General features: G+C 36.7%; 2 protein-coding genes and 1 long non-coding RNA gene across 3 annotated transcripts; 2 read left to right on the top strand and 1 right to left on the bottom strand.

Moving 5' to 3' along the window:
- The first annotated feature begins 551 nt into the window (after positions 1-551).
- On the top strand, positions 552-9,356 carry LOC138899451 (uncharacterized). The gene is made up of 3 exons (XR_011411084.1): positions 552-6,890; positions 7,236-7,303; positions 9,118-9,356. It is a non-coding gene; the product is annotated as an uncharacterized lncRNA (long non-coding RNA).
- A 984-nt stretch (positions 9,357-10,340) lies between these two features.
- Positions 10,341-13,964, top strand: LOC104090744 (putative protein phosphatase 2C-like protein 44). Its single transcript, XM_009595916.4, has 5 exons — positions 10,341-10,707; positions 11,257-11,565; positions 12,721-12,976; positions 13,070-13,230; positions 13,596-13,964. The coding sequence occupies exons 1-5, from the start codon at positions 10,672-10,674 to the stop codon at positions 13,731-13,733; spliced, it is 900 nt and encodes a 299-aa protein (XP_009594211.1). The 5' UTR covers positions 10,341-10,671; the 3' UTR covers positions 13,734-13,964.
- A 319-nt stretch (positions 13,965-14,283) lies between these two features.
- Positions 14,284-24,391, bottom strand: LOC104090745 (COP1-interacting protein 7). Its single transcript, XM_009595917.4, has 13 exons — positions 23,679-24,391; positions 22,551-22,730; positions 21,942-22,062; positions 21,819-21,858; positions 21,393-21,445; positions 21,260-21,315; positions 20,105-20,257; positions 19,724-19,941; positions 17,861-19,416; positions 16,791-17,699; positions 15,595-15,982; positions 14,692-14,757; positions 14,284-14,603 (listed from the first exon to the last, which is right to left on the bottom strand). The coding sequence occupies exons 1-13, from the start codon at positions 23,735-23,737 to the stop codon at positions 14,551-14,553; spliced, it is 3,852 nt and encodes a 1,283-aa protein (XP_009594212.1). The 5' UTR covers positions 23,738-24,391; the 3' UTR covers positions 14,284-14,550.
- Positions 24,392-26,231: the final 1,840 nt, after the last annotated feature.

Below are 26,231 nucleotides of genomic sequence, written 5' to 3'. Positions count from 1 at the left end.
TTTTTTTTAATTTAATGGAGGTCCAAATTTGAATCATTCGAACCTCAGTTCTTTATCTTAGTATTCCTATATACGTTCAGATTCAGCTGATATTGTAATTAAAAAAATATGGTTTTACAGTCATAAAAATTCTTTTTTAATTGTCACAAGCTCATATGGTAATGCGTGAATAACTAAAAATTAGTGCAAACTATATTGACACTTTTTATCCTATACTTTCTCACGTTACACAATTTTTCCTAAAACAATTAAGTTATAGTTTAATGTCTCAACCTTTTCTTCAGTTCATCTCTAAATAAAACGAAATACCGTGACAACTAAATTAGGATGAAAAATATAGATAGAATCATCTGCTTTGTTAGTTGGTTCGATTACTTAATGTGACAATAAATTTGGATTACTTAATAGGTAATTATCAAAAAAATAAATTTATAGTAATAACTTTTACAGGAAGAATATGTAGGTAATAGTTAAAAAGTGATGTTTATACGTGAAAATTAAAGATAAGATAACTATTAGACCGTAATATCACAGCAACCGGCGGCGATTAGCGAGGTTAGCTAACGTACGCCAGCCGCCATGACAAGGCAACGGAAGAAGCTTCCTAACCCTAATTCTCAGGGGAACGAAGAAATTATGGAAATACCTGCCCATCTCAAGTGGGGCGATGGTTAATGGGCATGGGAAGTGCACCTACGATCTTTCAGCATCAACCACCGGCGGAGATAGAGGAATTGAAGGTCACCCAGGACACAGGAATTCAACAAAAACTGCAACCACTAACTTTTGGTAGCTTTCTACCACAGAAATTTCAACATATTCTGGAGGAAATTGACAATGAAGAGGCATCAAACAAAGGAACTGAACCGCATACACAACAAGCAACTCTGAGAATGGAGGATTCCTTGGTACACAGAAGGCTGCAATTCTCGACAACAGGTACCTCGACTCAGATAGCACCAATTGCGAAGGATAAGCAAGGATTGTGCAGGAAAATAGAAGCTCCCAAATAGATAAGCCCCTAACCTATATTCCCTCTGCTATGCGAGATGGCACTTTTGTGGTACAAATAGAGGGAGAGGACACTAGGGCTCAGGAAGAATCTCTAAAAAATACCCTAATTGGGTATGTCCTTCGTGATAATCCATATGACAAATCTATGGATAACTATGTGACCAATGTATGGAACTTTGCAGCGAAACCTAAAATTTTGTATCACGATGAGGGCTACTACATCTTCCAATTTCAGAGCATAGAAGATAGAGATCTAGTACTTCAGGCAGGGCCTTACACCCACCGCAAACAACCATTCATTCTGCAGCATTGGAAAATCGACTTCTACTTTAACCCAGAATGTTTAAGCATCATTCCTTTGTTGGTTAAGTTCCCTGGCCTTCTTAGGGTACTGGTCCACAGAAGCATTGAGTAAACTTGCAAGCGTAGTAGGGAAACTTCTATACACAGACAGGGTAACGGCAGAAACGGAGAAGGCTTCTTAAGCCAGAGTGTTGGTGGAAACTGATGTATCACATCCACTCCCTTAGAGTTTTGAAATACAAACACCTAAGGGAGTCACACATCAACAGATTGCCTAGGACTGGAGGCCCAGATTCTATTGTGATTGCATTAGGTTTGGTCATGATATAATAGAATGTTGTATAAAGGAGAAGCATGAAAATGAGGAGGAATTTAAGGAGCAACTGAGAAGAAGAAGAAGAAGAAGAAGAAGAAGAAGAAGAAGAAGAAGAAGAAGAAGGAACAAGAATAGAAAGAAGCAGATTATCCAACAATGGGTGCAGAAGGAGCATATTCCCTCTACTTCAAATGATGCAGAACCATCTGGAGTTCAATATGAAAAGCAATTAGAAATGCATAATATGGGAACTGCACAGCTCATAACTAACAAAACTATTACAGAGGATCAAGGAAAATCACATAGCAGGATAAATGGAGCAGGGCAAGCACAGCAGAATACCATTGCTAGAGCCAATCCAGAAGATGGAAACTTTATGCAACAAAGCTCAACAGCTATTGCCCCTGCCTCTAGCAATAGGTTTGCAATCTTACAAATACAACTCACAGACAAAGAGCCAGGGGATGCTGGGCCAACCAGCTCTTCCCATCAATGAATATTTGTATTTGGAATATTATAGGGCTTAATAAGCCCTTTAAACAGAAAGAGCTGAAACTCTTTCTGAATAAGTACAAAATTGATGTAATTGGTTGTTTAGAGACAAGAGTAAAGGAGAAAAAAGTTGAAAGAATCATGAAGAAGGTGTCTAAAGACTGGAATGGTTGCTGCAATTACAAAGATCACCCAAATGGCAGAATATGGCTACTGTGGAGAAACAATGTAAACATCCAGATTATTGAGACTACAGACCAATACATCCATTGTAAGGTGCAGAGGGATAGTTTCAAAATAATACTCACGGTGGTGTATGCCAGAAATGATGCAAACCTTAGACAGCAGCTATGGAACAAGCTTATACAAGTGGGAATCAATGTACAAAATTCTTGGCTGCTAAGTGGGGACTTCAACAATGTGCTAAATACTGAAGACAGAATATGAGCACCTGTCACTCAATCAGAAACACGAGGTTTTCAGACTCTAATTGATATATTGCAATTGACCCCCTTAAAAAGTATTGGTTGGTTCTTTACATGGTGTAACAAGCAATAGGAAGATAAAAGGGTGTACAGCAAGATTAATTGGGCAACGGGCAATTATGTGTGGTTGCAGCAATATAGCCACATAGAAGCTGAATTCATGAATCCTGAAGTGTCTGATCACTCTCCAATCCTAATGCATATTAGCCAAAGTAAGAGAGTCTTACATTCTAAACTTTTCAAGTTATACAATAATGTTATGGAGCATCCAGATTTCAGGAACATAGTTCAACAGGTACGACAGCAGGAGATGCAAGAAGATCCCATGAATATAATCTGGATGAAACTGAAGAAGCACAAAAATGGCCTTAAAGAACTAAACAAATACATGGCTTCCTACCAACAGAAAATTGACCAGGCTAGACAGAAACTGGAGATAATATAGGGGAACTCAAAAACTCTCCTCTAAACCAGAGCATGTTCAACAAGGAAAAGGAAATCTTGACAGAAATGGCAAAATTGAGTCATATAGAAGAACATGTATTGAAACAGAAGTATAGGGCTACTTGGATTGAATGTGGTGACTCTAATACCAAGTACTTTCATGCTCAATGGATTTGAGGACTAGCAAAAAACACATTGCATCCATATACAATGAATGTGGTATAAATCTAATAGATCCTCTCCAAGTAGAAAAGGAGTTTATATCATTTTTCACCAAGCTCATGGGACAAAGTGGAGATGCTCATAGATGTCCAAATGCTAAAGTAGTGAAACAAGGGAAATGCCTTGGCCAACAACAGAAGGTGGCACTGATTAAGCAGGTAATAACTGAGGAGATACTAGCTGCCATAAAAGATATGCCTCATGACAAGGCCCCAGGGGTGGATGGCTTTCCCATTTAGTTTTTCACAACACAATGGAATGTAGTCGGCTCTGAAGTATGTGATGTTGTCAAGCAATTCTTTGGGACAGGTAAGATGCATAAAGGGATGAATTGTACTGTAGTCATTGTAATTCCAAAAGTGCCCAACCCTATCCAAGTCAAAGAATACAGACCTATAGCATGTTGTACTACATTATACAAGATAATAACCAAAGTTATCACCAACAGAATAAAGAGTGTAATAGGGGATTTCATTGGGGAGTCACAGTCAACCTTTATTGAAGGAAGAAGCATTACAGATAACATCTTGTTTACTCATGAGCTATTCAAAGGATATAATAGGAAAGGGATCTTCCTAAGGTGTGTATTAAAGGTGGACCTAAGGAAGGCTTATGACACTCTTGATTGGAACTTTCTGGAAAGAATGCTGTTAGAGCTTGGATTCCCATATAAATTTGTTAGATGGATAATGGAATGCATCACCACAGTGACTAACTCCCTCAACATGAATGGAGGACTGACAAAACCATTTCAAGGGAGAAGAGGCATTCAACAAGGGGACCCTATGTCCCCTTGCTTGTTTGTCATTTCCATCGAGTATTTGCAGAGAGAATTTGCACAACTAGCAAAGAACAGAAATTTTAAATTCCATCCTAGATGTAAAAAGCTAGGAGTGATCCACATATATTTTGTAGATGATCTATTGATGTTCTGTAAAGCGGATATTACATCCATCAGATTGCTGCAACAAACATTTCTCAAGTTCTCAAACTCATCTAGACTTCAGGAAAATGCAGAAAAAAGCTCTATCTACCTAGCAAGCATCTCAAGCAGCCAAAAGCAAGATATTATACAAGAATTGGGATAAACTGAAGGTACTCTACCATTTAGATAACTAGGTGTACCATTAGCATTCAAGAAGTTGTCTATCATCCAATGTTGGCCACTAGTAGAGAAGATTACACAAAAGATCAATTGTTGGACATCCAAATTGCTCTCGTATGCTTGCAGGTTATATTAATCAAATCAGTCTTGTTTAGGGTACTGTCATATTGGGCACAGATCTTTCTGCTACCTAAGAAGGTATTGAAGATGATTGAAGCCATTTGTATATCTTTCTTATGGTCTGGCACATCAAACATCACCAAGAAAGCATTAGTTGCTTGGGACAGAGTATGTTAGCCACAATCTGCAAAGGGGACTTAATGAAATGAACCTATACTATTGGAACAAAGCAGCAGGTGCAAAATACCTGTGGACAGTAACACTAAAGAAGGATAGCTTATGGATTCATACCTTCTACAAAATAAACAAGACAGTGGAAAATGCTCAAATACCCAAGAATGCAGCCTGGGTAGTTAGGAAGATACTGGAGACCAGAAAATTTATTCTTGAGCTGCAAGGTATTCAAGGGGATCTGGTTAGTAGACTTATCCAACTACAAAAAGGTGAAGCCTTCAGTATAAGCAAGCTATATCACATGCAATTCCCTCAACTACAAAGGGTACCTTGGAAGAGTATAACTATGCAACCACACCTGCACCCTAGATATAAATTCATACTATGGTTGGCACTACATAAGAGATTAGCAATAGTGGACAGACTTCTCAAATTTGGAATTCAAGTACCTCAACAGTGTGTATTCTGTAAACACTCTGATGAAGTATTTGAACACCTATACTTTGAATGTCCAATAGTAAAAGGAATATGGACTAGGCTGCTCAATTGACTAGGCCACCCTAGACCTATTCAGGATTGGCAAGGATAAGTACAATGGATAAACAAAGGTGCAAAAAAAAAAATTTGGTCACTGGGAGATTTTAACTTGTGTATTTGGTATGTTGGTTTACACAATATGGAGGGAAAGAAATATGATTAGATTTTAAGGGGGTGTACTCAAAAATGATAGCATTTGTAGAGAGATTGTTATGCATATACATACTAGAGGAAGAACAATACAGAGATGGAAAGGAACATTGCAATAGCTGGACAACTTTCCTTTAGTTTCTTAGGCTTTGAGAATATGTAGATGTTATTGTCTTTTAAAAATGTTTTAAGCTGATGAAAATAGCCATGTAGGAGATATGTAAATAGAACATCAGACTTGCTGTAATTAGAAGATAGAGATGTAGATGGTCGGCATCTACTTGATATGTAAAGTTTTTTTTGAATGAATAGAAAGTTACTATTTACCAAAAAAAAAGATAAGATAACCAACTATAACGACCCGACTTGTCGTTTTAAGAATTTACATCTCGTTCAGTATTTAAGGTTTCGAGTAGCCTCGTAATATGTATTATGACCCGCGTGTGTGGTCGGGTTTGAATTACGGATGATTCGGAGTGATTTGGGATACTTAGTTCCTAAAAAGAGAGCTTAAGTCTTAGGATTTTGACCGTAGTCGGAACTGTATGAAGACGACTCCGGAATAGAGTTCCGTCATTTTCGTTAGCTCCGTATGATGATTTTGGACTTAGGAGCGTGTCCGAAAAATTATTTGGAGGTCTGTAGTGGAATTAAGCTTGAAATGGCGAAACTCAAAATTTTGAAAAGTTTGACCGGGGGTTGACTTTTTGATATCGGGGTCGGAATGCAATTCCAAGAGTTGGAACAGCTCCGTTATGTTATTTCAGACTTGCCTGCAAAATTTGACGTCATTCCGGGTTGGTTTGATAGGTTTCGGCACGAGTTTTAGAAGTTGGAAGTTTTTGAAGTTCATAAGTTCGATTTGTAGTGCGATTTGTATTTTTGGCATAATTTGATGTGATTTGAAACCTCGAGCGAGTCCGTGATATGCTATGGGACTGGTTAGCATGATTGGACGGGGTCCCGAGGGGTTCGGGTGTGTTTCGAAGTGGTTTCGGACCAAATTGGAGTTGTTTGGACTGCTGTTGCTGAAGTTTGGTTTCCTTCTTCGTGAACGCGAAGGAAGTCCTGCGTTCGCGAAGAGGAGTTTGAGGGGCTGATGATTTGTCCTTCGCAAACGCGAAGCTGTGATTGCGAACGCAAAGAAAGAGCAGGGCAAGCCTTCGCGAACGCGGCCCAGGCAACGCGAACGCGAAGAAGAAAAGGAAGATAGGGGCCTAGGGTCGTTTGGCATTCGCGAACGCAAAGCTTGGAACGCGAACGCGAAGGAGTTGGTCAGCTGGTCATCGCGAACGCGGAGAGGAAATGATGGGGCAGAAGCAGTTGGCCTTCGCGAACGCGACGTTTGTCACGCAAACGCGAAGAAGGATTGGAGGCAGCTGGATTTTTGGCCTTCACGAATGCGAAGAAGGTGTATCTGGGCAGAATTAAAAGTCCCAAAAACGGGGGTTTGAGTTCATAACTCAAAATCAAATTGGGAGCTCGGTAAAAGGTAATTTTTGGAGAGATTCTTGCGTGGGTGTTTGGGGTAAGTGATTCTTATCCAGTTTTAATTAATTTTTATGATTATGTCTTTGAATCCATCATTTAATTCGGATTTAATGGAAGAGAAATCAAGATTTTTGTAAAATCTTTTTAAAACAAAAATTTAAGATTTGGAGGTCGATTTGTTATTGGAATTCGATAAAATTGGTATGGTTGAACTCGTATTGGAATGTATGTTCGGATTTCATGAAAATTATGTCGGGTTCCGAGAGGCGGATCCCTCGTTGACTTTTGTTGACTTTTTTGAAATAAATTTTTAAGTCGACGTATTATTATTCGGAATTATTCCCGATGAATTTTAATGAAGTTATATAATTAATTTGGATAGATTTGAATAGCCCGGATGTCAATTCAAGCAAGAAGGCGATTTTGGAATAATGGCATAACTTCAAAGAGGTAAGTGTCTTGCTTAACCTCGAGTGGAAAAATTTTCCCTTAGGCATTGAGTCTTATGTGCAACTTGGGTAATTGAAAACTATGTACGCGAGGTGACGAGTACGTACTTGGTTTATATGTGCAAATTTTATTGAGTTAAAGTCTTGAACATATTGTGTAGTAAATTGGATAATTATTGGCATATATTTGATCATCTACTTGTCGTGCCTAAACCCTTGTTGTTGACTCTGTTGTTATATGACAATGTGATGTGATTGTTATTTGATTATTTATGAAATTTTGTGAATTTGCGGGTTTGATAATTATTGGAATTTAATTTTATTTTAGATTTTTTTCCTCTGCAAATAATTAATTAAATGAGTTTAAGAAGATGTGTTTATATAATTATTGAAAATTTGATCTTTTATGAAGACTTTGCTTTATGTTGAGTAATTTCTATCTCTATTGATTATTTTTGGGTGTTGTACACATTGTGTGAAGCATTTGGCTATTTGCTGTTAAATTAATTGACTTAGTTGTAGCTTTGAAATTTGTGGCCATTGGGCAAATTGTGATATGAATTGATTTTTGTTATGTTGTTGTGATAATTTCTCGTGTAAATTATTGTGTTGTGTGAGTTGTTATTTTGGGGAGATAAGGGTGCCATTTTACCGTTGATATTATGTGGTTATAAGGGTGGCACTGTTGTGTTTGTTGGCTATTGATATTGTCTGGGCGGAGCGATAAGGGTGGCTATAGAAGCGATAAGGGTGGCTATTGATATTGCCTGGGCGGAGCGATAAGGGTGGCAATAGGAGCGATAAGGGTGGCTATTGATATTGCATGGGTGGAGCGATCAGGGTGGCTATAGGAGCGATAAGGGTGGCTATTGTCAGAGACGATATGTGATGATGTGGGGTTATGGTGTTGACAATTTTCATGTGATGTGATTTTCTTGTGTTTATTTTTATACCTTGTGCAACTTTTCTAGCTGTTAGTAAATTGATAATAATCTGATTTATGTTGAAATTGGAAGCCTGTGGCTATTGCCAGGCGGTTTATAAAATGAAATGTGGGCACGAGGTACCGTGAATTGTGATATAAGATGGGGATATTGGCACGTGAATTGTTCGTGCAGTTGTGATATAAAAATGTGGGCACGAGGTATTGTGATGAAATGATAATGATATTTGGCACGTGAATTGTCCATGCAGTTGTGATATGAAATGAAGGCATGAGGTGCCGGGCAAATATGATGATTTAATTATGAGCACGAGGTGCCGTGGAAATATGAAAATGGGTTGAGACCCGTATTTTTGATGATTTTGAAATGATGTGTCACATGGTGACTTTTTAATTGAAAGAATTATATTCAAAATATTTATTTGGAAGGATTTTTACTTAGAAAGTATTATATAAAAGAATTATATATTGAAAGATATTTATTTGAGCAAATTGTATTTGAAAAGATTTATTAAAAGAATTATATTTGAAAAATAATTATTTGAAAAAAATTATATTTAAAGAGAGTTATCTGGAAGAACTATATGAAATACATTTATTTGAAGGGCTTGATCTAATTGGGTGTAATTGTGTTTATTAATTGTTGAGTGATATTAATGGTATTCTTGTTGTTTGTTGTGCATATCACTAGTTGTTTTATCTTGCCCTTATTATTATTTGTTTCCTATTATTTTGTATATTATATTACACAGGTTATTAGACTAGTGAGTGTCTTGACTGTACCTCGTCTCTACTCCATTGAGGTTAGTCTTGATACTTACTGGGTATCGTTGTGGTGTGCTCACTCTACACTTCTGCATATTTTTGTGCAGAGCCAGGTTTTAAAGATAACGGACTTGAGCAGAGTTAAAGCGGGATCGTAAGGATTCAAGGTAGAGCTGCTTGGTCGTCGCAGTTCCTTGGAGTCCTTTCATTTCATTGTACTGTTAACTTGTAATCAAACAGTATTGTATATTCGGTCCTCGTGATCATTCTATGTATTCAGCTAGAGTTCGTGACTCAGTACTACCAGTCTTGGGAGGTTGTATATTGTAATTATTTCCGCTGTTAGTTTTGGTTACTTATTTAATTTTTTTAAAAAAAATGGCTTCAAAAATGCAATGGAAATCGGCTTATCTAGTCTTAGAGACTAAGTGTCATCACGACTCTTATGGTGGGATTTTGGATCGTGACACCAACTCAATCAACTAAAAAGTTCAAATCAAATATTTATCGCAAATATTGGTGTTTACATCATAAAAGTTTTAGAAGGTAAATAGTTTTTTTTTTATTTATGATTCTCCCCACATTATATTTCGTGTTTTTCATTATGCGAGGTGCAGTCAACAATTTGTACATATATCATAGATGATTACAAACCGCTCTGGAATTTCATCATTTTTTCCAAAAATTAAATTTATAGATTTGAGACTCCATAAATAATAACCAAATGTAGCATTTCAAATTTTAAAATATTTTATAAAGGTGTTTGGCCCGAGGCATAGATTTGACCTTTGAAAATTAAACAGAACAGCCAAAATCTCAAATCCTGTAGTCAAAATCTCACATTGGATTACCTATATTCATTTAATATGGTGAAATTATCATATGACACAGAGTAAATTTGATAGTTAAATCTTATGTTCTTCTTTCCTTGACGCTTTACATCTTATTTTATTTTTATACTATATAAAATTAAAAGTTGTGTCAATGATGAGTAAAAATCACCATCCTATGCCTTTAAATTTTAAAACATTGCTTAAATTTACAAAACTAACCATCTCAAACCTTGCTCTTTTTTCCACTTCTCTTTTAAAGAAAGTTATTGGTCCCATATGGCCATATCTGTAACTTCATTAGATGATGTAGTTTTTTTAGATAATGTGCAAGAATTTAATTATTATTTATTGCTAGTTTGAGGAAAAAATCATAATCGTTAAGAGAAAATTGACTGGCTCTAATAAGTTACTAATCCTCCTTTTCAGGTTAACATCTCGTGCTTAGTATAGGTATAGTCAGCGGATAAAACTTAAGCCTATTGAGATAAGATAACAATTTATTCCCCCAAAAATATTACTATTAACTGTGGTAAAGATTCTTTTCTTCCTTTACAGAAATTATCATTCATTCTTCTTTTTATCTTTTAATAATATTTTTGAAAACTGCATAGATAACTTCAAAAGTATTAGACTCTTTGTCAACATCATTAAACTTCACGAAACTATATTTGAACAAGAAAAACAGAATAAATTTCTGTTGCCTAAGAAAAATCCCCTCTTTCTGTCTATTTCTATACATTTTTTTCCCCAAATCTTTCCCTTTTATTAAATCTCAGAAGATTGTTAACCAGAGTCAATTGCCATTTTTGGATTTTGAGAGCTGAAAACATGGGGTTCAAGGATTTTCAACTCAAGATAGCCAAGGTACATTGCTTCTTAATTTCTCTAAACGTATACACATTTTGTTTAATCTTTTATACTTTAATTACCATTTATCAATACGTTTACAAAGCAAAAACAAAAGAAATGACGATTGATTTAATGTTTCCACCCCAAAATGCACGATTATATACCCTAATTTGAGTCCATTTACCTCTTGTTACAAACATTTCTTTACGGCATTTTCTTCTATATTCCTTATTTCTATCGACCACCTTTGTCACAAGGTTTTAGCATGGTTTGTTTTTTTACGAGACTAATACAATCCTGGCTATCCTCTCTTTTCGACTTTGTCCGCGGACGACGGATGTTACATTTTTTAGGGCAAACAAAGTCCTCACTCATATTCCGCCATCAACTGTTGTATCTTATAGACTTGCTTCGCACCTATGTCAAAAGCAAGTTGAGGCTCATATATAGAGTTTGGTATTTTTGTTTGTTACGATTCAGAGGACTAGGCAAAAATCACATGTATAGGTACATCATGCAAGTTTTTCAATCTCTTATAAGTCGTTTACTTGTTGAATTTAATAGAAACTTCGGTTGAGAAACTTTCTTGCCAAAGAAGAAGGATACAAGAAGAGAGAAACGAACAATGGGAAGAGGCTTTCATGGATGATGCCTATAACTCATGGATATTACGTGGCGGAGGAAAAGCCGTTAGGCGGCGGAGCACCGCCACAAACACCTCAAAATAACCAAGTAGAGTGTGATAAAGTGGTGGTGCAAAGGGAACAAGTAGAAGAACAAGAGTGGTGGTTCTATGGAGTTTTTGACACCCGAATTGGTGGCGGAGTTACCAAGTACCTGCAGACTCATTTGTTCGACGACAATCTTAATGAGGTAATTAACAAACCATGAAAATAACATGATCTTAGGATTCACTATTTTCTTGTGTTTTGTCATGTTACATTTCACTTAGTTGTGATCGACACTATTTGTTTTGTAATTTTGTGTCAAAGGTCATGTTGTTGTTGCTTGTCGAGTTGTTTTGTCTGTTTAAAGGTAGAGTTGAGGTTTACACCCAAAGATGGGTTTATGGAATCTCATAAACCTTTTATCTGCTTTTATCTCAAATTCTTTTAATTGTTTAAGCTTGAGAATTGCATCCACTAATGCTTGCATTAGAGTAGGTTGTCTATATCACACCCTTGGGTGCGGCCCTTCCATGGATCCTCCATGAATGCGAGATGTTTTATACACCGGGCTGCCCTTTTTAAGCTTTGAGAAGATTGATATTTGTATTTCACAAAGATTTTACAACTTTAAAAGTCACTACAACCTATGTTGGTAGAGAGTTACAATATAGTGTATATATATATGTAATATATATATATATACACACACGCCATCGATTCTCTTTTCCAAAGTTATGGAACGGAAAGAAGAAAAAGAACATTTTTCACACAGCTTGCTCATAATGCAGGTCTCAATTGTATATCATATTTGGCCGGCCTAACTCACCTACTCCTTATCGATATATCTAATACTTTCTTATATCTACTTAATTTAAAAGGCAACAAGAAGAATGAAACCATAGTCTCATATGCTGTGTGTTGTTGTGTATTTGTTAATAGCATTGGGTTTTTGGTAAGCCCTCAATGATAATCAGTATGACATTTATGAGAGGTGATGCCTGATTAAAAGGGCAGCCCGGTGGACAAGGCATCCCGCGTCCACGAAGGGTCGGGGGAAAAGCCGCACCCCAAGGGGTGTGATGTAGACAATATACCCTAATGCAAGCATTAGTAGCTACTTCCACGGCTAGAACCCGTGACCTATAGGTCACACATAGACAACTTTACCGTTGCTCCAAGGCTCCCCTTCAGGTGATGCCTGATTGTTGGGAAAATAATTTTTTTTCCTTTTAGTGTATCTATAAAATCAAAGGGAACACCTTTGAAAGGTGATGCTGGTTATTATAGCCAAGTGCAACATAACCTGGAAACTGTAGCTTACTTAGAGGTTTAGCTCATGTTTTGTGGCTATTTCCTTCAGTCACAGATGAGGAAGAGAAGCAAGGAAACATTGAAAAAGGCACATATGCATGCAAAGGCTAAAGTCAGGGAAACAGAACTAGAGAAGACCTGGAACATGGGTTCAGCTTCAGCAATAGTCATCAATGGAGAGAAGCTAATACTTGCAAATATGGGTGAATACAAAGTAGTGGTATGCAAAGAAGGCGAAGCTTTCGAAATTAACAGAAGGCAACAGCATACAACAAAGTCACATTGGTCACACAAATTCCTCCCAGGCATGACAATATATCATCCTTTTACCCCTCTTTGTGAATTTTCATTTTGATGTAGAGATTATAACTGAGTTGATTGTTTTTCATTCCTATCAGTTGTCATCAAACGCTTACCTAAAGTAAGAAGAACATCCTCGGATTCTGGAAAGGGAGCTGCAGCTAATAAGCCTTCTAAAAGCTCAGAACTTGCCGTTGGTTCTGAAAAGATTGATCGCGATATTGAATTTGTTATCTTAGCTAGTCCTGGCATATGGGAGGTAAAGTTCAATATCCAACACCCACCCACTCCCCAAAACCAACAACAAACCTAGTGTAATCCCACAAGTGGGTTTTGGGGAGGGTAGTGTGTATGCAGAGCTTACCCCTACCCTATGAAGATAGAGAAGTTGTTTCCGATAGACCCTCGCTCTCCCCCTCCCTCCCCCCCAAACCCAGTGTAATCCCACAAGTGGGGCCTAGAGAGGGTAGTGTGTATGCAGAGCTTACCCCTACCTACCTTATAAAGATAGAGAGGTTGTTTCCGATAGACCCTCGGCTCCCCCCCCCCCCCAACAAAACCAAAAGAAGAAACAAGCCTTAGCTTGTGCTAACTGTTGATTTCTGCTTGTGAAATTTTAACCAGGTAATGAAGCAGCAAGAGGCAGTGAACTTGATTAGGCATTTGGAAGATCCTCAAGAAGCTGCTGAATGCTTAGCCAAAGAAGCTTTGACTAGAATGAGCAAAAGCAATGTTTCCTGCCTCATCATTAGATTTGAATAATGCAGAAATGATAAAAACCTCAAAAGACATTTTTGTTTGTGTAGAATAGAAACTACACCTTCAACTAATATACTTTGTTATGAGTCATTCCCATTTACAGAACTGGGAAATGACATTCCAATACAAGTTAGCTAATATGTTAGCAAATTGAGATTGCTGTCAAGTGTTCTGTAAGGTCAAGCTAGAATTTCATAACTAGGTTTGGCTATATCAAGAAAAAGAATTTCAGTATTGATGTTTTTCTCTTTTTTCCCTCTAACATATTTATTTCATTTTATCTTCTGCAATTATTCTGTTACCAGATTTTACTAAAGTGATGCATCTACACATTTCACGGGTTCGAGCCGTGGAATCAGCCTTTGATGCAAGCACCTACATCACACCTCTTGGGGATCGGGGATGCTTCGTGCGCCGGGCTGCCCTTTTTCTGTTTTCATTGCCACATTCTTTTTTCTCTTATATTCATTTCCCATGCCCTTGAACTTAATAAGCGGTCAAGGAAAATTGCAAATGTGTAATTACTTTGAAGCAGTAAATAAACGATAGGAACTGTAAAAATTTCTGGAGCATCTTTACTGCAAACACCAACTATCAAATCCAAACTGTAAAGTACATTGAAAGCTAACAGGCAGTCGAACGTATATACATTTTTCATCTTAACACCATACCTTTTTACAAAATACTACATTTTAGGAAATGAACTGCTTTTGGAAACTCATAAAGAGCTGTGAGCAAAATTAAAAAAATGATGAATAGATGTGTCACACCTCGACCTGACAACCATAGGAGACTTGAATAATCTTGATACTGCATACTGTCACCTTTTTTCAGTAGTCTTGCTTCGAAAGGGAGATAACAAAGAGAGGCGAGCTGTATTCCAAGTGTAAATGCCTCAGTTCCTCATTCATACATATAAATATAAAACACATTTAAATCTTAAAGATATAATTAATCTTACACTTCTGAGGAGCATTGCCACCAGTTGGGGTTTCATCTTGGGAGATCAAATTCTTCAAAGTGTAAACTGGAGGAGATAAGGTATAAGGTCAGCTTATGGATATTAAAGAGGGACAAGGGTGAACAAATTATTGTCGATTCCATATGCATTACAATTGTGCAGATGGAATTAGAATTAAGGGTTTAACATTCAGGATCAAGACATATTCTATTGAGTCATCTACAGTACATACAAATCAAAGAAATCTTTCCAAAACTGTGCGAAGCTACTGAAAAGAAATGTCAGCCAAGAATTGTTTCCCCCATTCTTCTCAACCCGACAGTACTCATCCACTACCCTTCCACCACTCCCTCTCTCCAATCACAAACAGCTATCTGTTTAACATGTTTTCTTATCTTTTTATATTCTTATTTCACTTGTCCTCTTGTTCTGCTTTTGGTGCTCCCTATTTGGTTTGCGAAGCCGAAGTAACAGATTGTAAGGATTCAAATGGTAGCTGGTCCTAAACTTCATTTTGGATTTATACGAAAATCATTGCTCCCCCGTCCCATTTTATGTGACATGCTTTGATTGGACACGTAGTTTAAGAATCAAATAAAGACTTTTGAAATTTGTGGTCTAAAACAAGCCATAGACATTTTTGTGACTCTAAATTATCTCATTAAAGATAAAATGAAAATCTTAAAGTTAAATCATTTCTAAGTATAGAAAGGTGTTATTTTGGGACAGACTAAAAGGAAAGTGAGCAAAATAAATAGGGACAGAGGGAGTAATTTTTGTTTTTTGGATAAGGATCTTAACAAGAAAACTATTCCAGAATTTGTTCCCATAATTTCAAAAGGGAACATGTTATCGATGTTTTCAGCTACGGCTATCAAGTTAAGAGATCTGAAAGTTCGTTACCTTCACTAGGCAAGGAAGCATTTGTGGCACTCTCATCCTGCTTGACACTATTCATGGTTGCACCATCTGATTCCGCTCCTGCAGAGGAATGGTTCTTCTTTCCAAACCTCAAAAGGCGTTTAAAACCTTTTGGTGATTCCTTCAATTGAGTCTTTTCTGCAGCTTCTGGATTGTTATCTACTCTGATGGTGTGAATATCAGGTGCATGAGCTTTGGCAATTTCTTTAACTGTTGATGCTATGTCTGAGCTCGACGGGGGTGCTTTAACATACTCCAAGTTTCTGGTAGAAGGGTCCTCTACAGAGGAGACACGAGCATAGGGAGCACAATAAACAGTACTACCGATATTTGCAAATTTGGGTGTGTCATCAGCATAACTCGTCCCTACCTGCAAATATAAAGGTGGAATATTCAAATTTTGCAATTGCATATGCAACTAATGTTAATTCAATAAAGAACTCAAACAAGTTAATGTTAATTCAATCAAGAACTCAAACAAGCAGAGCATAAATTAAAACCTTTGCTAAATAAACAAATGCTAACGAGAATCCCCAGCACCATGTAAACAACATACAAGAAATCCATTTGGCAGAAAATATATTACAAATATCCATATGAACATATTGAAACACGAGACTTTAAGTAGGTGATTTTTTTTTTCCTTTTTCATTAGTAAGTGTTGTTAGGTGTATATTATAAGTTTTCCTGACAAGGGCTGTTTAGGTGAAAATATAATTTTCTCTTTTCAATAAATAGGCATAAGCAGGTTAAAATTAACTTCAACTGGCATGTAAACAATTGAAAGGATAGCTTGCTCACATCACCCAAGCAAATCGGCCCCCAAGAATACTACAGTGCCCCCCCAAACCCAAAAATCTCCCCTCCTTACCCCCATGCCACCAAAGAAAAATGAACAAAGTATATAAAGGAATACCAGATTAAACTAAAACATCTACGATCAATTAAGCTGTCTGTTGCTTCTGAAAAAGTTTTGCTAAAATAAGGGACATTTTTAGGGAAGAAATCAGGAACATTTTATCTCCATGATCTACACATGTTAACTATATATTACCATATGTTCAAGTTCAACTGAGATAGTAATCACTGAACTGTAAGAATTTTTAGTAATTGTGTTGTGTAATGGGCAACATCAAAGAGTGCCAGCTTTTAATTTAACCTAACTCTACTAATCCTACCTCATGGGTATTTGACACTTCTTGCAGTCGGCTAGGAGCAGGAGCTCGGATAAATCCCTCAAAGGGTGAGGGCGGGTCACGTGTAGATGCAAAGTCAGTTTTCTCTACACTGTCATTCTCTGATGATGATTTGGAAACAGCAAACGAGGGCTTCTCCTTCTCAAGCATAACAACAGTTTTCTCAATAATGTTTTCATCTAGATCACTCTTGCATGATTCAATGCCTTTGGATACTACGGAAGGCCTGTCATTCTTCTCTTTTGCTATATTCTCTGCAGCTGGTTTATCTTGTGGCAAATCAGACGATTCTTTGGTGGTTCTGATTTTCAGCTCCGGAAGAGTAGCAGCCTTCTTTTTGTCAAGGTCTATGATAGCAGATATTTTCTTGCTCTCTGGCACATCAGACCGCTTCGTCTTAGACACTGGTTCCGCACTCCGAACCTTGGGCTTTGATACGAATTCAGCACTTTGTGCCTTCCCCAAAGTGCCAGGCTTGCCGCTGATTGCTTTGGGCTCTGATAATCTTCTTATTCGTGCCATAGATGCCTTTGAATCAGGTGTAACACCATTGTTTTCTTTTTTTGGTTCAGACAAGGACGACGCCGATCTACTCAATTTGTTACCAGCCAATTTGCTGCCATCAGTTGATTTGCTGGCTTTAGAGCCCTTTTGCAGATCAGTTGACACCAGTGAAGTTCTTATTTTGGTTCTTTGCAACGGCGACGAGGATCCAGGTTCTGAGTCACTGAACTTAGATCCCCTGATGGTTCCAGGAGAGAGTTTTGCTGGCAATTTTCTTGTTTGGGCTGTTGGCGCTGGAGAGCGAGCAGAGCTGGAGCCACCTCTGGATGCAATTCTCTTTTGCCTTTCCAGTTTTAATGCTTCAATGCGCTTTTGGTCTGCCTCTTCCTGTAAAATTTTAAAATTCCACCTATTTAAACTCTATTGGGAAATATATCATGAAATAACCAACTTAAACTGGTTAGATATTCCAGAAACACTATGTAAATCACTAACACTTTGTACCACGAAAAAGGGGGAAAAAGTGAGAAAAAATTAGGTCAGTGCACCTTTTCTTTTTTCATCTTCTGGATATCAGACTTGAAGGATCTTATCCTCTCAGCACGTGCTCGTGCATCATCCAAAGGACTTGACTTTGACATTTTTCCTTTTCTTATTGGTCCCCCACTCCTCTTCTTATCTGAAGTATCAACAGTAGCTTTTGACCTGCGATCTTTCTCTGATTTTTTAGAACCTACGTTCCCATCATTCGAGACTCCATTCTTTCTTTTATCCTTTGAAGCAGACCCTTCAATGCAAAATTGCATTTCGTAGTCCAGCGCAGGGTCATAGACACCTGACCTCTTTTCTGTACCACGCTCAGGCATCAAGCTCAAATCATTAGGCTCGTAGTAGCTCATAACCCCAGCAGAGTTGTTTTCTGATTTTTGATGCGGAAGCTCAGAGTCCATGTTAATGGCAGTTCTTCCCTCTGGTCCAACGTCATCCAATGACATTGACCTAAAAGGTACAACAAAAGACTCATCAGCCATATCATGTGAGGATGCTGTCTCTATCTTATTCGCATGCTCAAATGCATTTACAGCTAGAGGATCTAATGAATTTCTCATCCCTGATTGATTGTCTCGACCATTTAACATAAAATCATCATTTGAAGTTCTAAGCATGACTTTTCTCCCATTTATTTCTGTAAACTGCATGTCCATTTGGTCACCAAGTCCTTGAGCACTGTCATATCCTCTGTTTGAAAGTACAAGTTCACCATTAGGTCCCCTGGACATGCGCGACATCTTCGCACCAACTGTGTGGATATCATCACTCAACCTATCCTTCATTTCAATGCCATCTTGTGCACCAATAGCCAAAGGATCATCGCCCGTGGTATTTTTTCGCCTCCTCCTTGCATCTTTCTCCATGGAGAACATGCCATTTTTGTCAGCGTGATTTTCTTCTTCGTTACCTTTCAATAAACAATTTTGAAATGCCAGCCAATGCCCACCATCAGCTTCCTTCTCACGAACAGTGTCATCATCATATAAATTTGACTCATCCTGAAACTTTGTGCGGCTTCGTCTTGTTTTTGATGACCATGAAGTTTCCCTGTTCACCGAATTGTGACCATTGCCTTCTAGATCTTCACTATCAGCATCTTTTTCCGAACCAGAAGCTGCTTCTGAATCGCTGTCACTAGAGTTCTTTGTTTTAGAAGTGATATAATTAATGTTACGTATAACAACCTTTCCTGATTGTTTTTTCCTAGACCGTCCACCAGCCTTCTTTCTTTGACTATGAGAAATTTCACTATCCATTTCTTCGTCCTCCTCCGATTCACTGTTGCTTTCTCCCCTATCCAAAGACTGTCTTTTCTGTCTAGTTTTCGGAGTGACACTCATACGAGAGTCTTCCATTCCTGGATAAGGAGATTGATAGAGAGGCCCATTTCCTGGATAAGCTGGATAATATGGTACTCCTTGCATAGGGTATCCTTGAAAAGCAGGTACGGCAGAGCCTGGAGAATGCATTGTCCAAGGTGGAAACATTGGATGAAGAAACTGATATTGTTGTTGACCATTTGGATTTTGTTGATCCGATGGAGGCCTTTCCCCTATATTACCAAAGAATATGACAAAAATATTACAACTCTCTCAAGAAAGCACATGTTGTACAAAAATATACATACCTAAATCATCCTATTCAATCCTCATAAACAATAAGAGTACATCCAAGGTCAGAACTGAAAGCATCCCCAGGAATGAACGTTTTGCATGTCAAAAAAGAGAAACAGAAACTATAACCTTGATGACTTAAAGAATGTATGTTATTATTTGCAAATAATATGACCTTGCCCGGATGCAGCCTATATGAAGGGGAAGTCATAACGGAGTACCCTTCAATAGGATTTGCTTCATTACCTGAATTACCATCCGCGCTTGATTTCACATAATTCTCAGAAGCCATCTCACTGTTGGAATCAAACGGCTTATTAGCAATATTAGAGAGCAGAATTCCAGATGCATTCATTGCAGCAATGTTTAATTGATTCGCCATTGCTTCTGCAGCTTCAATTTCAACCCATTGTCCATTTTCATGTTTTTTCTTCCACAGTTCCATAAATCTTACACATGCATCTCTGCCACATGAAAATATTTCATGAATCATAGGACTGTTTAGCAATGTTGATTGCAATTAACTGTTTATTTTTTGTTCTTCGAATACTTTGATTTGAATGTAAACTAAAAATAAGCGGTGTTTATTCCAACAAAGGGAACTAGAAGTTGCTGCTAGTTGCTTACTTTAAGCGTGAGGCGCCAAAAGACTCAGCAAATGATACCATCTGTGCCATGCGATCAATATCAAAACCAGCAGCTACAGCACGTGCAAATGCCATTCCTTGTTCTTTTTGAAGCACAGACTTGCGAGTCTCCAGGACCTTCAAAAGCTGTACTCTGAATAGTGAATAAGAAGACAAATCAATCAAAATGCATCGGAGCTGTTATTAAACTTGAGTAATTTGGCTCTTCATACATGTTACAAGCTCTGAGGAAGTCCAATTAAATTTTCAGAGATTCTTTAATTAGGCTTATGAAAACGATGCGAACTGAAGATATGATCAAATGCTAGTGACAAACAACTTATGTCAATGCTTTTCCTTTGATAAGTAACTTGCTCAATTTTTTTTTTTGACACTAATGTCTATACTTCGACTGTCTATAGGATAGAGGCCTATCAGCTTGTTTTCCAACTACATTATGGCTGTGAAATTTGAACTCACTCACATAATATGCAGAGAAATATACACACTAAGGCACTGCTGTTCAACGCTTTGATTTAAAGTGGACGATTGCTAACAAGGATAGAAGTACCATTTGTCAAGAAATATTATTGAATGTTAACTAGCCAACAGAACACAAAGAAACTGGCTTGACTGCTGAAATGTTAAAAATCATAATAAGATGAACATCTGCACTATTATCAATGGATGAGCAAAAGATTATAAATCATCTACTCTTACAGTTTTCTGTTTTTCCTTTTCCTCTTTTCTCTTTCTGTTTCTCGATCTTATGAGAGCGCCTTCTTTTGGGGACAAATTATGTGTAGCAGCTATAAAATTAGAGCAGTCAAAAGGAAAACAGGTTGCCAGTGTAGGAATTTATATTGCTCTTAACCAGCTTGTACACCAGCTTACAATGAACCGGATGAACTTACTGCGCTAAGTTAGACATCCTGCTTTCAACTTTATCAAAAGAGAAATCCTAGTTTTTTTTTCAATTTGACCATAGTGATATCACTGATTTATCCTAATATTACGACAACAAACAGGGACAAAGGTGCAAAAAGGAATCTGATTGAGTACTTCTAGTTGATTAACCATCATCAACAAATCTTAGTCCATGGAATTCTGAAGTGAAACCACAGACACAAGTATAACTTCCAGGAGATTGATATACCTTGAATTTTCTTCCTGAGAGCCTGACCCATTTGTCTGAGGTTGATATTCCCCTGGCTGCACGAAACATAAACCAGATTAGGAAATAGGCATAATATGCGCAACATTTGAAAGAATACAAGATGCCCAGTCACCTTGTAAAGGACAATAGCTTTCTCCTCACTAATATCTGCTGTCAATTTAGTACCTGTCCAAATTTTACTATTTTTCAGTATCTTGTCTCATAAACAGCAATTCCACGTAACATTAAAGGATAAAGCCCGCAGTTACTTAGATTACTGACAAAAACAAGTAAGATAATTGCAGAGTCTAGGGATCTATATCGGAGTATTATTTCCTTGCAAATGGAGGACCCAATCAATAAGGCAATGGAAGACACAAAAGGCTGAGGAGTGAAATAGTTAAGTTAACCAAGAAACCAGGCCCAAAAAGTTTATCAAGTCTTGATCGCAAGGTGCATCATTGGCCTATGTGATGATGGGAAGCAAAAAATAAAATAAAAAAGGGCCGGACTGGGCTTTTTCTATAAATGATGATAGAAGTTCTTCGCTCTGAAGTACCTGCAAAATTTCCAGCGGGTTTTGCTTCTTTATATTCGACCTGTCAAGGAAATAAAAATTGTTGGACTGACGTCTACAACCCTCCATGACACATGAAATTTCTGAAGATCAGGAAATACTTACTGGCCCTTTCCCAATATCATTGTGTCCCTGAAGGACAATTGCTTCCTCGATCTGCAAGATCTCAGATTCTATGGTGTACACCCTTTCCAGGATCTCTGGAGTGCTCACAAAACGGACAAACCTGATAACAGAAAAAAAAAAACATTACACCAATTTGTTATTAACAAAACAGAGAAAAGGAAACATTGGCCTAATTTGTTTGCACATTATTATCACACCCTTATTCTCTTTTTTAATCTTTCTCAGTATCAGTAGGATGTGCCAGAGCAGCGTCATGTTACCGGCTGTGAAGTATGCTACATGCTTACGTAAGTAATCTCTAGTTTAGCTTGCTGGTTATATAAAAACAATGCCTATTTAATTGCAAAAGTTTTCCTTTCTTGCTTTGCAAAAATATGAACTGTCCCTAAAGAAGGTTCCAACCATTTCAGTAAGAAATTGTATACAAATAAAAAGTTTATGCCTTTGCACAAAGATCTCCTCAGAGAATTGGACTTGAACTATCACAGGAAACATTCCCATTGATAAGCTAATTAACATATAAGAATACATATAACTGATTAGGTAATTGGAACTCTTACAAGGACACCACTAGGTTTTACTACAAACCTTTCCACTGTACCCTTTGTAAACCATGAAGCATCGACATGAGCATCTGGTTCCAGCAAAACTGAATAGCCACCCTTTGCAATTTGATCTTGAGCAGTTCTCAAGTGAGCAAGAAAAGGATTCAGCAAACCAGAAGCTATTTTCTCCTTCTTGCCATTAGCTATAATGAATAAATCACACCTGGAAAAAATTAAGGCATTTAAATCACATATCAGTAGCAAGAATTTCCACAGCTTCACTCTGATTATTTGTTTGAGTAAATCTATGCACACTCCAAACAATACTCCCCAAACTCTAATGAAGAGGAAAGTAGAGAGACAACGTGCAAGGGTAGATGTCGTGGCACCAGCTTACTTTTGATTTGCATAAAAGCCAAATAAATCAGAGAGCTAATTAACTTTGGTGCAGGATTCACATCAAGTCCAAATTTCAAACTCCTTTAACAATCAGAAAGTAATGTCAATTCCCTTCCACTGGTAACTAAGAGGAATATGTCAACAACAACTACATCTCAGTCCAAAACAAGTTGGGGTCAGCTATATGAATCGTCACTAACCATGGTATTCCATTTAAACTCATCTCAAACCAATATAATGCAATACAATTAAAAAGTAAACACTAAGAGGAAGATGTCAACAGCAACAACTAATGCGTCTCAGTCACAACCAAGTTGGGGTCGGCTATATGAATCCTTACTGACCATGTTATTCCATTTAAACTCCTCGCATTCCAATATTATGCAATATAACTAAAAAGTAAATACTAAAAGGAAAATGTCAGTTTCAAAAAAAAAAATCATTGTAGAATGAAAAGACATTTATCAAGACTATAGCAACAAGAATGTTATCTAACCCACTGAATTTTCAACTCTACATGTTAAAGGAACCTTGAATTGGATTCTACACAATCAATGCTAAACCTGACAAATCCTAAAAACAGCAACAAAAAAACAAAAAGAAAACAGAAAACCAAATAAATACATACTCTAAAAATCCACAAAGATCAATGCACATCCATGTACTGATGTACACACACAACAATACCAATCTAAAACACCATTACGTGAATCATAAACCAAATAAAGATAACATACTTTGAGTAAACTAGCTATAACCATGTCAAATATACCTAGTTCTAGTAGGAGTTAGCTGAAAAACAACTGAGTCAAGTCTTGCACTAGACTTCATTCTTGCAACTCCAATTGCTTCAGCTCCCCAAGTCTTAGATCTTTAAAATGACCTCCCAAATCTTGAAACAGACAAACCCAATAAGCTAAAATAAAACAACCCCACCTTACTAATCAGACCTCACTGTTTTCATCATCAAGAAACCTTTTTCACACAAAAAGATCACTTCTTTTAGAGAAAGAGAGCAAAAGGGTTTGTACAGAACAAAAAGATTAAAGCAAAAGCTCAAGTAAGAACTTTGCTTTAATGGGTTGTTTCATACATTTAACACTTAACCCAAATGCAAAAACAAATGTCATTCAACAAATCAAGATTCCACCTTTACACACAAAACTCACTGACCCATTACCCAATGTAGTTCCAAACACACACACACCCATAAATCAATGTGTATTATGTAGAAAGAGAAGGATCCAAAGAAAAAATCTAATAAGAACAAGATTCGTTCGTTAGGAATCGCCCGAGGTAAGAAGGAGAAATGTCAAGGGTATTTTAGGTAATGCATACATAAAAAGTGGAGCACTAAAAGATGAGAGGACAAAATGGAGAAGGTGTGATTCAGGGAACTTTTTATTAAAGTGACAAAAGTGCCCCTGAACTGAGAGTGTGTGTGTGTTCAGTACTTCTTGTGGGAGTGTGAAAACACAGTGAGCGGTGCTAATTTGCGCCTAGGAAAATGAGACCCTCTTTTTAGGTGGCGACAGTCAAAGGGGGGGCAGTTGTATATCATTATACATGCACCTAAATTATTTTCTCTTTTTTGTTTTCTTTAGACTATTCAACATACTAGAAAAGATCTTAAATATTTTAATTTAGTTATTGCCTCAGTTTTAAATGTTATTGTTCTTAGTATTTTATAACAACAACAACATTCCTAATGTATTTACACAGTATATATTATAATCTTGATTGAACGTGTTCAGAAATAATGATATGGATTATGTTATCGTTCACAAAACACTTGTGACGAACACCTCATTACACTTTGAGGCTAACACAAAATCTTAGAGATTGAATAAGATTTAATATTTTTGATTAGTCTTGTATCTTATTTGCACGAGTTAGACTATCCTTTATGTTTAATCAAATTAATGTATTGTTTCTTATACTCTAGAATTGCTTTGTAATGTCGAGTTTTGAAATTATATTTTTGGAATTGTATAATTTATGTGGTTGATTCGGAATTAGTTATTATCATACCGATGAATGTAGATTATGTTTTATGATTGATTGTTGCTTTGATTTGAACTTGTGATTTTACGATGATTGCATATAATGATGTGATTGACTAGTGATAGGCTTATATGAACTATGTTCTAGAAATATTAAATTTCATTATAAAAGTATCTTTGATAAGGAGTTTGCCTTCCTTAGTGTTTGTTCATGGCCCAGATTTTGAGTCGTGACATGAAAATTATCTAAAAAACTAATTTTCGAAATTAAAATATTTCCCACAAAATATTGTTCTACCCAAGAAACATTCTATATGAGACCAAATTCACCCTCCATTCAATTACATGGGCTGTGACAAGCAAAATACAAAATAAAGAAGCCCCACATTGGGTATAAAACTATAAATTATCATACCTAATATATACAACGAATTTAGGCACATGATTGCCTTAGACATCGCAAAATGTTGAGCAACGGTTTCATGGGTTATGGCAAAAAAAAAATTTACATATGGTATGTCTGTTGCATCGGTCATCAAAATTATTTTAAAAAAATAAAAATAAAAATAAATAAATAAAAAAGAGAGAGAGAAATTGTCATGAGCAAAGTCAATTATTGGATCAACAACATTGGATGCTCTTAACAACAATTTCTGGATCCATTAGTAGTGCTATACATAAACTAGAATAATATTACTTTTAGTTCATTACAATATATATCGTATGTTATACATTTTTTGTCCATCGCAAATTTTTTGGGTTCTAGTATCTTTAGTGCATGCAGTACAAGATATATCGTATGTTATACACTTTTTTTCCACCGCAATTTTTCGAGTCTTAGTAATCTTTAATGCAATACAAGATGTATCGTATGTTATACGCTTTTTTTTTCCATCGTAATTTTCCGAGTCTTAATGATCTTTAATGCAACACAAGATGTATTATACATTTTTTTTCTATCGCAATTTTTCGGGTCTTGGTGATCACTATAAAGTTCAAACCTATTACTTAATTTACTTTACATTTTTCCCCAATCATTTTCCTTTAGACGTGTATTTGTTTTTGTTGCAAAATTGGATTATTTTTGTTTGCAGTTATTGCCTCACAATGAACCAGTCAATGATAATTGCAATACATATTTAAAGAATTGAAAGCAAATAAATGTGGTAGTACATAATATAAATTCTACTCATGCCTCCATAAAAGTTGATCTTGAAGTCAAATTTTGCGTACAACATTAATATCAATTTTTAATACTTCGTTACCGGCATTGTCAATTATTATGATTTTCATTCAGTAATGTCTTAACTAAATGTTATTCA

Source organism: Nicotiana tomentosiformis, chromosome 9, assembly GCF_000390325.3.
Source record: "Nicotiana tomentosiformis chromosome 9, ASM39032v3, whole genome shotgun sequence".
NCBI lineage: Eukaryota > Viridiplantae > Streptophyta > Magnoliopsida > Solanales > Solanaceae > Nicotiana > Nicotiana tomentosiformis.
Note: the sequence above shows the minus strand (reverse complement) of the source record. Positions and strands in the feature narration are given on the sequence as shown.